Source organism: Peromyscus maniculatus, chromosome 11 (genome assembly GCF_049852395.1).
Source record: "Peromyscus maniculatus bairdii isolate BWxNUB_F1_BW_parent chromosome 11, HU_Pman_BW_mat_3.1, whole genome shotgun sequence".
Classification (NCBI taxonomy): domain Eukaryota; kingdom Metazoa; phylum Chordata; class Mammalia; order Rodentia; family Cricetidae; genus Peromyscus; species Peromyscus maniculatus.
In genome coordinates, this window is record NC_134862.1 from 98582240 (window position 1) to 98595038 (window position 12799).

At 41.3% G+C, this 12799-nt stretch overlaps 1 protein-coding gene across 3 annotated transcripts in view; it reads right to left on the reverse strand.

Annotated features, from left to right (window-relative positions):
• Positions 1–12014, reverse strand: part of Cenpf (centromere protein F) — a 46408-nt gene extending 34394 nt beyond the window's left edge. Inside the window, exons 1-7 of one of the 3 annotated variants that reach the window (XM_042258823.2) lie at positions 11844–12014; positions 9491–9684; positions 8238–8434; positions 7186–7307; positions 6690–6781; positions 3990–4281; positions 2537–2739 (exon numbers count right to left, since the gene is read on the reverse strand). In XM_042258823.2, the coding sequence (XP_042114757.2) occupies positions 2537–2739; positions 3990–4281; positions 6690–6781; positions 7186–7307; positions 8238–8434; positions 9491–9652 (1068 nt within the window). In that variant the 5' untranslated portion in view covers positions 9653–9684; positions 11844–12014. Of the gene's footprint in view, positions 1–2536; positions 2740–3989; positions 4282–6689; positions 6782–7023; positions 7308–8237; positions 8435–9490; positions 9685–11843 lie in introns of all 3 variants that reach the window. The other 2 variants (XM_076548191.1, XM_076548192.1) reach the window with 2 other exon arrangements.
• Positions 12015–12799: the final 785 nt, after the last annotated feature.

Below are 12799 nucleotides of genomic sequence, written 5' to 3' on the forward strand. Positions count from 1 at the left end.
CTTAAGGACCTGGAGGAACCATAATAAGATGAAAGGCAGAGTCAGATTCTCAGCACCCTCCAAGTCAAAACCTTTAACAACAGTCTGACTAGAGACCTCACCAAATATGACAGGTAGAACAAAAGAACTGTTCTCATCAAAAAAAGACAAATATTCATTCTTATCATACAGGAAGTCCCGGCTAGACAGAGATTCAACTCAAAATTAGCTAAGTTGAATACAAACTCAAAAATAAGCTGTGATAACAGCAATTAATATTATAAGTTCACCTTGACCCAGGTATTATCGCAAACCTTTTACAAAAATCACCTCAATCTTTACAAAACCTTAGCACAATGGTATTATTGTAAATAATACTTCAAAAAAGAAAAAAGAATAGCAACAAATACAGCTTCTGAACATTACTTTGAAATAAATTATGAGTGGAAAGGAGGAAGCAGACTAATGAGAGAGTTCAAGAGAGTCTATAAACATAAACAATACTGGGGAGAAAACAAAACAAAATGAGCAAACAAACCTCAACCCAGAAATATCCTTCGGGAATGAAGAGGGATCAAAACATCTTTAAATAAAAGGAAAGGAGGACCTTGTGAACAGCACCCATACTCTAACAATGGAACAGGAAGCGCGTTAAGTGGAAAGGTAAAGATAAAAAATGGAACCCTGGAAGAATTTAGAAAGGAAGAAAATACAAGAAAGCATTAATATCTGATATTTTTAAATGTCTGACAATTGTCATAAAAAATGTAATACAGCCAATATAGTTCTAAGTGTAGGTTAAAAAGACATTTAAGACTACTATAAACGGGGAAGGATTAAAAACAAGGGAGGCAAATGTGTCATATTAAAGCTGGCAAAATGAAAAAACAATAGCCTATGAATCCTCTAAAATGTCTATGTAATCCATTGAATGGTAAGAAACACAGTAATCAAAAACAGAAACAGCAAAATGAATCACAGGCTTAAGTCATGGCAAAAAGCTACATGAAATGAGCTAATTCACCAATTAAACACTAGACTAGAAAACATGACCTAATTCCATGCGAAACATATTTCAAAGAAGATAACATAGCTAGAATGAAAATAGAAATAAGGAAATTTGACCACTCAGATAAAAACATCAACCACTGTAATTCCCTCAATAGGAAATATATAATTGTTAATTATTAAAGGAGTTGAATTTAAAATATTAAAATTTCCATGAAAGAAATCTCTAGGCCTGGTTGATTTCACTGGGGAATTCTACTCAATCCATTAAGATAAACTTATCAATGGCATTTTCTTCGAGAAAACTGAACAGAAAAGTTCCCAGTTCATTTTATGAATCTGAGATTACCCTGATAACAAGTATCATACAAAGATGGAAGAAAAAAAGAAAATGTCAAAAAATAATTATCTCTCATGAAAATAAGACACCCAAGTCCTTAACAAGTTATTGGCAAAAAAAAAAAAAAAAAATTACATCTAAGTAAAAAGTTACATGCCATAATCATGTGGGATGTTTTCTAAAGACATACAGCTCATTCAAATATCTGAAACCCAATCTGTATAATCTGCCACATTAATATGTTACTACCTCATATAACTAAATTTGAACCTTCAACTATCTTAAAACAAAATTTTAATTAGGGAAGAAAAAGGAACCTGCTCATGGAAAGCAAAGAGACCCAGGTCTACTGCTGCAATTTTCACCAATCAACTCAGAAATGTTATTTATCAAAGGAAAAAAAAAATCCTGTTTTCAGGGTTCTCTGTAATTTTAATAGTCAAATGAAAGAACCATATGCCCAGAATATAAATAATGACACTACAAGGGCCCTGAGGAAGAGGCCAGAGAGTAAATGGCAAGAAAACACATGAACTGGGAGGAAAGTGGGTTTTTCAAATACAATGACAATATAATCCAAACACTAGGCCCGAGAGATTGGGTCCAGAAAGCACCAAACCCATCATGGTTGGTTTTGAAAGGTAATTCATTTCTCCATGTTACCACACAGTAGTGTAGTTTCTTAAAAACTATTGAATGTACTACTATTTTCTGAATTTATTCACTGCCTCCACAGGGTAATAATTTTTGCTGCTCTGCATATCCCCTGAACTAGAATAATGCTGAACATACAGCAGCACTCAATAAAGAACTTAGTGAATGAGGACAAATGAGAAAAAAGGAAGACCAGAGAGAGGTAGGGTGGAGCTAGGGGAACAAGCCCTCAATAGCCCTAAGAAAAGTCTTTGGCAGCATGCCTCTACCAAGTCCCAGGGCAGATCATCCAAATCCCACCCTGTGTCCTGAAACTGTCTGACAGCTTCAGTATTCCTCCTAGTCCATGTGACATTACTGGTCACTGTGACGTGCTCAACGTCACTCAGCTGGAAAGGCACTAGCGAGACAGGTCCCATTACCTACCCAACCGCAGACAGCTACTAGTTCATCTGCATCAGGAGCATGTGCTTTCAAGACCTTTACAAACAGTTACTGTATACATTTAGGTATAGAAGATGGCAATTTCTCAACCATTCATGGAAAGTCAAGTACCTTGGTTGCTGCCTGGTCATACTGTGCTGTGGTTCTCACTAGTTCATCCCTGGTTTTGTTCAAAACTTTCTCTTTTTCAATTAATTCCACTTTTGTTTTCTCCAGCTGTAGCTGTAACTCTTGAAATTTATTCACTTGGCCTTTCATTTCCTTTTCTTGCCCTTGCAGGCGTAGTTCCAACTCATTCATCTTGTTTTTTAGGTCTGAAAGCACAAAAGAAGATAAAATTCCAATTTATATATACAAAGACATACATATACTTACAAAATGTTTACAACTTTTTATTTTACCTACTCTGAAATCTTTGGTGAGATAACTCTAACATTAAAGACAGAAACTATGTTAACTGGTTTTAACTTCAACAGTTGGCATCTCCATTGACATGTATATTTAAGTATTCTATATAGAAAGCAGTGAAATACATTTTCTTATGTCTCCACAGAGGAGCAAAGAAAGGATGCTTTGCAAGCAGCACCTTATGGTGATGTAGTAGTTACCACAAGTAAGGCCCTGTGTAAAGGTATCACTTGACTTTAGACAGTGGACATTAATATCTGCTTTATGCCATATCAAGGCAAATCTGTGCTAGGCAGTGAGATGCTCACCTTCCTACGGTGCCTGGGAGCTTGGCCGCCACTGAAGATCACGACATGTAAACCTCTTACACTGCCAGAATTAACAATGACACCCTTCCCTTTTCCTACACATGTAGTACTGGTTCCAATGGCATTGGCAGTGTGACAGCTCTCACCAGCAAACACTGAAGATGATTCTCAATATATCACAGCACTGGAAATTATCAGGATCCGCAGAGTCGATTCCAAAACACCACCTGGTATGCTTGGCATCAGCTGCAGTGTGGTACAGCAGCCAAGGTTACAGGTTTGCTCCCATATGGACAGCCTGGCAGCACAAGGCAGAGAGAGCTACTCTGCAGATACATGCCACACCTCTCCAAGGCTGCTCAGACCACAGGCTCATTCTAAGGTCTCAACAGAGCCAGGTGAGAATCGTGAGGAGTGCAAACTTGTAATCAACCTACTCACTCTGCTTTTGGGAAAATAAGTTAATGCCTCTCAAACTACTTTTTTTTTTTTTTTTTTTTTTTGGTTTTTTGAGACAGGGTTTCTCTGTGTAGCTTTGCGCCTTTCCTGGAACTCGCTGTGGAGACCAGGCTGGCCTGCCTCTGCCTCCTGAGTGCTGGGATTAAAGGTGTGCGCCACCACCGCCCGGCTCAAACTACTTTTAAAGGCTCACAGTGCCGTGTTTTCAATTCAAATACAACTTCATTCCAAAACTGTTGTGTCTTTTGTTATTACAGAAATGGCAAGTTTCACAACATGAGCCTGAGAAGTAAACCACCAATGTGTCCAACAAAATATACAATGCACACCGCACACTGAAATGATCATGGAAAACCTCCATGTAAACTTAATTTATGTCAGAAAGTTACCTTGATTCTGGGCCTTGACTTGCTCCCAAAGCTGAGAACCACTGGGATTGTCACCAAAGTCGCTGCTGCAGCCTCTCTTCCCTGTCTGCAGACTTGATCTGTTAGGAGTCACTTCTTCTTCCCCCAAAGAGTGAGAGGCAGAGACATCTCTCCTAAGTGGGGTTTTCAGAGAACTAGATGAAAGGCGACTCGGGGTCTTTTCCTGTTGCCAAGAAAATACTGATGAGGAAGCCTGATGTCTTGCAATGTCCCGGTGATTCATGGTGGCTTGGGGAAGAGGCTGGTTCACGTTCTATAAAAATAGAAACTCTTCAGAGCCCTTCAAAAGTCTCAATTTTTTTTTTTAATTTATTCACCCCTCGCCATCCCACCCCACCCCCAGTGTTAGGGATCAAACCCAGGGCCCTGAGCATGTTCTGAAAGCATATTACTGCTGACCGACATCCCCTGGAAATCTCAATATTCAGGGCTATTTCTTTTCAGACAGAACATGTAGCCACAATCCCATGATGATGATGCTTGCACAGCATGCTAATATTGAATGTTAACCAGGTGTAGGACATCATAAGTTAAATGCCAAGATCTAGTAGTGCAATGTCCTGACAGTCAGACTTCTCAGCACTGAAGGATGAGCAAGAACGACCATCTGAGGTACCATCAATCCATAAGGGCTAAATCTAAGTTCTACTTACCATTATTCACCTCCATTTTAAATTCCAAAATTGGCTTTCCTTTGCCCAGGTACCTTTACACTAACTATCAAGCTATAGAACTGTCACTAATCTCACAGTTCATTATTTGGTAATGCACTCCAGAAACATCATGTGGCTATTTATAATCAACACTGGCATGTAGCCTGTGGAGAGATGCTGTGTTAGTTCTATAGCAAGCATTCTTCCGACTACTGGAGAGGTTCAATGGTCACAGGAATTCACATTCCTTACAGGGCACAACAGGTACCAAATGATGAAGCACATGTCTTTAGGACGTTAGAGAATTTTTATTTATCTTGGTAAGCAGTGCCTTTGGTACAACAATCCTGGTGACCTCAAAACAAGGTTTAAGGATGTGTAAAGAAATAGGCCTTTCAATCCTCAAATAGTTACCTACTTATAAACTCTGCCTTAAGCCGTTTGAATTGTGACGTCTCACCAAATTGTTGTTTGGCAGTGATGTACAAATGATACCAAACTAGGTTGTTTTGGGGGGCTTTTGTTGTTGTTATTGTTTTAGAAAATGACATGACGTGCACAGCAGTGATGAAGGAGTCTTCCAAATCAGGTTTGGAGGGCGGTCTCTAAAGTAGCCCAGGTTTTAAATCCGCGTTTCCCCCCACTTCTCCACTTAGTGACCCATATCAAAATGGAGTTTATACCTAGGCTGCAGCGAGGTGGTAGTATGCCCTGCATACATGAAGCCCTAGATTCTACAGACAACACAACATAAACCAAGTTTAGTGGCCCACACCTGTGATCCTAATCCTCTGCAAATAAGGCAGGAGGTTCGAACTCCAAGGCAATCCTCCTCAGCTACATGGTAAGTTTGAGGCCAGTCTAAGACAGGAGACATCTCAAAACACAAGATAAACAAAATCTACTGGCAACTACCTATAAGAAATAGGACACTGTGTTGCCAACACTCTCCTCTGAAATGAGAATTTTACCAATAATGACCCTCAAAACTCACAGTTCTTAGAGTTAACTGCATTCCACCAGAGAAGTCAGCCAGTAAGTATCAGGACAAAAGAATAATTCCCTAGTACTTCTCTCTCCAAATCAGGTCCTTATCTCAGGGTTAATAAGGAGATAAAATAGATTTGGTGTCCCCATGAAGATTTACCATTTATGGACAAAACTAACCTCACCTGAAGTCCTTAGTTTTTGTTTTAAGACAAGGTCTTAACCATGTAGGTCAGGATGGCTTGAACTCAAGATTCTCCTGCCTCAGTCTCCTCAATGCTGAGATCACAAGCATGTTCCTTTTTAATTTTATTTATTTGTGTAATAGGGGAGTGAGTACAGGAACATGCATACTGCAGCATCTGCATGCAGGTCAAAGAGTAACTTTCAGGAGTGAGTTTTCTCCTTCCCCGTGGGGTTCCATGGATCAAATTCAGATAGTCAGGTTTGCACAGCAATTGCTTTTACCTGCTGAGCCATCTTGTGCAGCTCCCCCCCCACACACCCCACCCCGCCCACCTTTTTTTTTTTTTTTGGTTTTTTTGAAACAAGGTCTGTGTAGCTTTGGTGCCTGTCCTGGATCTCGATCTGTAGACCAGGCTGGCCTCGAACTCAGAGAGATCCACCTGCCTCTGCCTCCCGAGTGCTGGGATTAAAGGCTGCCACCACCACCCAGCAAAAATATTTATTTTTATTTTCTGTGCATTTGTGTTTTGTTTGCATGTATGTCTGTATGAGGATGTTGAATCCCCTGGTGTTGGAGTTACAGACAGTTGTGAGCTGCCATGTGAGTGCTGGGATTGAACCTAGGTCCTTTGGAAGAGCAGCCAATGCTCTTAAACACTGGAGCCATCTCTCCAGCCATTTGTGGCCCTATTTTTAAAAAAACAAAAATAATCATCACCAATGAGCCCTGAAATTTTTCTCAATGTAAGAGAAATATGCCAGCCCTAGATAAGGTAGGTCAGTCTTATGCTTCAGCAAAGAGTTTCTTCTTCTGCAGGGACCATAATGAACTTACTTTAGCATGCAAAGCTTTAACTTCTGCCTCTAATTTTTTCCGTTCTTCAACTTCTTTATTATATTTTTCTTTTAGATCTTCATATGTGGAACCTTAAACACAGACAGTCAAATGAGATTTTATGTCAACCAATCATTTCATAAATAAATTAACAGATCAGCAATGATTGCACTAAGTCTTGAAATAAGTACCTTAATCTTTAATAGAAAGAAGACTGGAGCAACATGTCAAAATACTGATCAAATTACTCAAACATGAAAACTGAGGTGTCTCCCATATTCTGAAACTTTTAAAACACACTGCAGAAGGGTAAAATGTAAGGGTTAATGCTCACCTCTAATGGCTCAACATAATTCAACGAAGACGCAAACAAATATCCAATTGGGGATGACATTTTTAAAAGACAAAATTAAAAGCTGCATTCAAATGTGGACTAATTCATTGCTCTTGCAGAATTTAAAACTGAGAGTTGTTTATACCAAATAAAAATCTTTACCGATATAACACTGACTTGGAGTGAGTGGAGTTGCAAAAAGTTTTTGTGGTGTACTGCATGGATTCAAAGAAACGTCTATAGACTGTGCGGCTTGGTGGCTTCTTTCAAGTTCAGATTTACACCTGTTAAAAAAGAACGCAAGAGACCAACAAGACAGATTACAACAAAGGCTACAGAGTACAAATGCTATACATTCCCAGAGAACAAAAGAGCATACAAAACTTTGCTTCTAAGAATCCTTTTATCCAGTAGACATTGAGTGAGCCCTAATCTTTAAGCCAGATGTACAATGCAGTACCCTGTCTTCAAAATATAATGAAGACCTATTACAATAAGCACTATAGCAGCAGAGAAGTGTAGGGAACCAGGGATATAGTCCAAGCAAATCTTATGTTCCATCTAAGCCAAAGAAAGACACAAAGAGCTCAGAACTTCAGAAGCCCAAGTTGAGTGATATTCTTAAAACATAGGTTCTAATTATGAAAATAGAGATATTACTTATGACAATCATTTCAAAACAAGAGATTTGGGGTGGGCAGGACTGCTCAGCAGGTAAAGCCAGACAACCCACATTTCATTCCTGAGATCCATAAGTGGAAGGAGAGAACTGACTCCCAAAAGTTGTCCAATGACTTCCACATGTGTGCATGAACACACAAATGTAATAAATGTAGAGACTTGATATACAGATATCATATGGCATTTTAAAAAAGATGTGTAAATTAACATAACATATCTAGAAAGGATTATGACTAGAAATGCTACCCATCCATGTTAGGGGCTCTTTTGCTCCACCTAGACAGAAATTATAGGCAGGCAAGTGATGATCTCTGGCAGCAATAGTTTGCCAGAGTCCATGGCAAAAGCAAGGGGTGGCAAATAATACCCTCGAGTGTTTGTCTTCCTGTATATTGGGATCCTTAGCCCTGCAAACTTTAATGACTTTTCTGTGAGCCTAGAAATTACAATCCCTCAGCTTTTGGTCAAGCTCTCAGCTGGGGGTCTGAGATCCTTGGCACTAAAGTCCACACGAATACTACTCAGACAGTTACCGCTTAAGTTCCAGTTCCAGTTTTTCTATTTGTTTTCTGCATGAGCTCAGTTGACCTTCTTGAAAATTCAGTTGTGACTCCTTAACCTGAAGTTCATGAGAAATCTTCTGCTTTGTTCTCTCCAAAGTTTCACATGTTTCCATCAGTCTTTGATTTTCCCTTTTCAGGTCTGCACCTTCTGTTTTTCCATCTTCAACCTAACAGATTATTGACAAGAAAATAGTTTTGTTGTTTGTGTCCTTACCAAGTATTATGTGTAAGTCTAACTCTAAAACTAGCTTTCTGAGACACGGTAGTAATAAACCCCACCCTGGGATGGCAGAGGGGATGCTTCATGAACACAGAAATTTTAAATGACCAAACTGTTGAGCATATAAATAGGAAAGTTCTATAAAGTTACATACTATATTATCTTTTAACATGCTTTGAAGAATTTGAAAAAAAAAAAAAGGCTGAAGCAGTGGCTCAGTGGATAAAGAGCAACTTGCTGCTCTTGCAAAGGACCTGGGTTCAGTTCCTAACACCCATATCACATGGCTCAGAATTGTCTAGAACTCCAGTTCTATGGGATCCAGTACCCTTTTCTGAGCCCTCAGGTACTACATGCATGTGGTGTACATACAATCAGGCACACACAACACATACCTATACATATTTTAATAATGTATATGTAATATACATAATAATAAAATAAATACAAATGTGTATATATATATTTTTTAAGAGAATTTTAAAATAAACTTTATAACTTTTCCTAAACAGTTCACTTTCAAGTTTTGCCAAGGAAGCCAGTTATTTTAAGAAATTAAAAAAGACCTTTCCATAAGCAAAAATACATTAGAAGCCATGATTGTGCTACCACACAATTGGCTAACAGACTTTTTGGTTTCGTTTTTAAAGAGGTCTTGTGTTTTTATTTAATACCCCTGAAGAGATGATGCTGGACACCCCAAAGTAAAAAGCTCCCTGTGAGAGAGCACCCTCCACCTAAACTGTAAAATACCTTAACAATCCAGAGCTGAAGCCAGACACATGGCCTTACTGCACAAGGCAAAAAAGCCCCTTCCCAAACAGAAGTTAAAATGAAATTAAGCCCTAAATATCAGCAGCAATAAAGCCACAGATGAAGAAAACCAGAGGCAACTTAAAATGTCTCAGGGAGAGACAATTATCACCCGGAGATGACAAGTTCCCTCTTCTACAAGAAAGCAATTATCCAAAAGGAAGCCAACTGCTTCAAAAAGCAGTGATACCTTCTGCTTCTGCTTCTGCAGCGCGGCTTCTAGAGAGTCAAGCTGAAACTGCCTCTGCTGCTTTTCCTTCTTCAGTTTGTCCAGCTGTCCTTCGAGCTCTTGAATTTTCTGAAGAGCTCTTGTAGGGAGCCCTTCCTTCCATTCTTCCAATGCCCAGCTCATTTTGTTTTATTTTTCAAGCATTTGTAAGTAAACTGAAAAAAATAAAGTCAGTAAAGGAAACTCAGAGATTATATAGCATACTTATTTGTTTCCCTCTTCATTTATTATTTTTTTCAGGTTTTTGTTGTTGTTATTGTTTTGGTTTTTTGTTTGTTTGTTTGTTTTTTGAGACAGGGTTTCTCTGTGTAATAACCCTGGCAGTCCTGGAACTTGTAGACCAGGCAGGCCTAGAACTCACAGCAATCCACCTGCCTCTGCCTACCAAGTGCTGGGATTAAAGGTGTAGCCACCACGCTTGGTTATTTTTTCAGGTTTAAGCTCTCATATAGCTACTTGCGTTATATAAAACAAATGCTTTACTATAACATTTCCAGGTGAAACAGATCCTACCTACATGGGAGAAAAGCATGACATTATTTTACAAATGTTCTTTTCCTTCTTCATATCATTATCACTCACACTCTGCATCCCCAGGGAGGCCTTTTCTGAGATACCTAAGCAGGGAATAGTTTCCAGTCAGTTCCTCACAAGATACCCAGCTCTTTCCAAGCTGGTATTTGTTAAATTAATACATGTATCAGCCAAGACTCGATGCCAGGTTACTACCAGGACCATTCCAAAGGTGGTAAAGGCACACTCCAGATGAAAAGGAAAGAATACAGACAGTGACTCAAAGCACATTTAAGCCCTACCACTTTCACTTAAATAGTGCATAACCTTGAGCAAATCATTCAATTGCTCTTAGTATCCTGGTTTCCTCATTTATAAAAAGTTGGCAACTTCCTCAAGCCTCAAAATGGCATCTTCTAGTATATTTTATGTACATGTTAACTATTATGTCAGCTCCCCCAAATATACTTCAGCCTATGATACAAAAGGAAACATGGACTAGCGCCTTCTGAGCTACTTCTGAGTATGTACACTGAGACAGTATCTAACTATAAATATTTTGAAAAAATATTTTCCAAAGTTAAAGAGAAACAAAGATCCTGACATGTTATATATCAAGGCTTGAAAACTGTTTTTGCTGCCAGCTTCATTATGTTTCTCCCAGATCTCAGAAGACATCTGTAACTCCACAATCAATTTCTCACAAAAAATTCTGAAAGGAATACGGCCTCTCAACGACGAACAAAGGGCAATTTACCCTGCTCTAAGAGATGGCTTGTTCATTCAGAGTGAGAGCAGAATACACCAAAAATCACACACACTAACTTGTCTTAACAATTCAGCCAGCCACCGAAATCATTACATCAAGATGCCACAGCCATATCTGGGGGGAGTGATGGAAGCCTTTAACCCAACAGTTGGGAGACAGAGAGGGATGGAGGGATGGAGGGAGGGAGGGAGGGAGGGAGGGAGGGAGGGAGGGAAGGAGGGAGGGAAGGAGGGAGAGAGGGAAATAAAAGACGCTACTGCCAACAAGACAAAAAGAACAATCCAGAGATGAGAAACAAGCAAGGGAAACCAGCAGGCTGCTTTTCTAATTCAATAAACAAACAGCTACATAGATTTGTTTGTAGTCACACTCTTGCACATTTTCTATGTGATCGCCTAATTGTCATTAGGTGTTGACAAACTAAGAAATCAGTTGTCGGCCATCTAAATCGGATCTCTGGAGCCAAAGGCCAAAGAAGGAAAAACCAATCAATGGAAAAGGTATGACTAAAGGGGCAGGGTCTGAGTGCAAGACGAAACTCTGAGGTGAACGGTCTAAAAGAGCGGTTCTCGGGGACGGCCTATCAGATATTAACCTTGCGGTTAATAACAGCAAAAATAGTTTTGAGTAGCAACGAAATAATTTTATGGTGGGGGGGTGAGGGTCACCACATCATGAGGTACTGTGTCAAAGGGTCTCCGTACTAAGAAGGCTGAGGACCACTGCTCTCAAAGGACTTCCACCGACGTTGTCTTTATGCCTCAGAAGATGCGGAGGGCTCTCCCCAAGGCCCATCGCCCGCGTCGAGCCCCCAAGGAGGGTCAGCCAGGTTTCTGTGGCTGTCCTTCGTCAGGATCCCCTCCCGGCCCTCCAGGGATCGTTATTTCTGGCTGCTGAGCACACACCGCCCGGCCCGGCCCTCAGGTGACCCTCAGCCAAGAGAGAAAGAAGCTTCTAGAAGCCACGAGGGTAGGCGCGGTGCGGACTGGGGGCTCCAGGGCGGCGACGCGGGCCCGGGAGGACGCTGCTCACCTGCGCTCCTCCTAGAATCCCGCTCCAGAGTCGGTCAGCCCGGGGCTCCTCACCGCCCGGGGCTCCTCACCGCCGAACTCCTCCCGCAGCGCGCCGCTCCCCGCCGTCCAGCACCGCGTCGTTCAAACTGCCCGCCGCCGCCGCCTCCCCTCTTCCCCCCCTCGCCCGCTTCCGGTCCCGCCCAGCTCACCTCCACTCCTATTGGCCATTGAGAGACGCTCCCAACCAATCCGCCCCCGCGCGCTCGGGAGACCGCCTCTGATTGGCTCTTTTGGACGGCTGTTTAAAAACAAGCCGTGGTCGCCGCGGAGCCTGCGCAGACGAGCGATGCGCTCGCGTTGCCTAGAGACGGGGAGCCGCGTGCTCTGGGCGGCTGGCCAGAGCGAGCTGGAACCGGGTTTCGACCGACCAGGGGGAGCGGCTGGGCGGGTTGAGGAGGAGGGTGGGGCCTGCGCTGCAGGGTGGTCGCTGACGTTACCTGTAGAACCAGGACCCTGGCTCAGCTCTCAGAGGCGAGCATCCCTATAAAAGTTGGCTGAGAAGTTAAGTCGCACCTGTCATAGCAGACCTGAGGATGGCATTTGGAGGAAAGCCTGGGCCACATAGCGCATTACAGGCCAGCCTGGACTATATACGTGGTCCTTGTCAAAAATAAATAGCTGAACTGAGTCACAGAAAAACAAAATAATCTGAAATTGAATCTAGACGTGCGTGCAAAACCACTTAACTGCTGAAGTCTGTCATATTTTCAAAATGAATATGAACCAGCTGGATGAGAATTGAGGGGAAGACTTTCCATCAGACTCAAATATCCACAAGACTCTTCAAAACTGAATGCACTCCAACCTTTTTATGAAGCCCAGGTTTGTGAGTGTGTGTGTGTGTGTGTGTGTGTGTGTGTGTGTACTTCTTTCCCTATTCAAAAATGAGCATCACTTAATGTTCTATTAGTACAT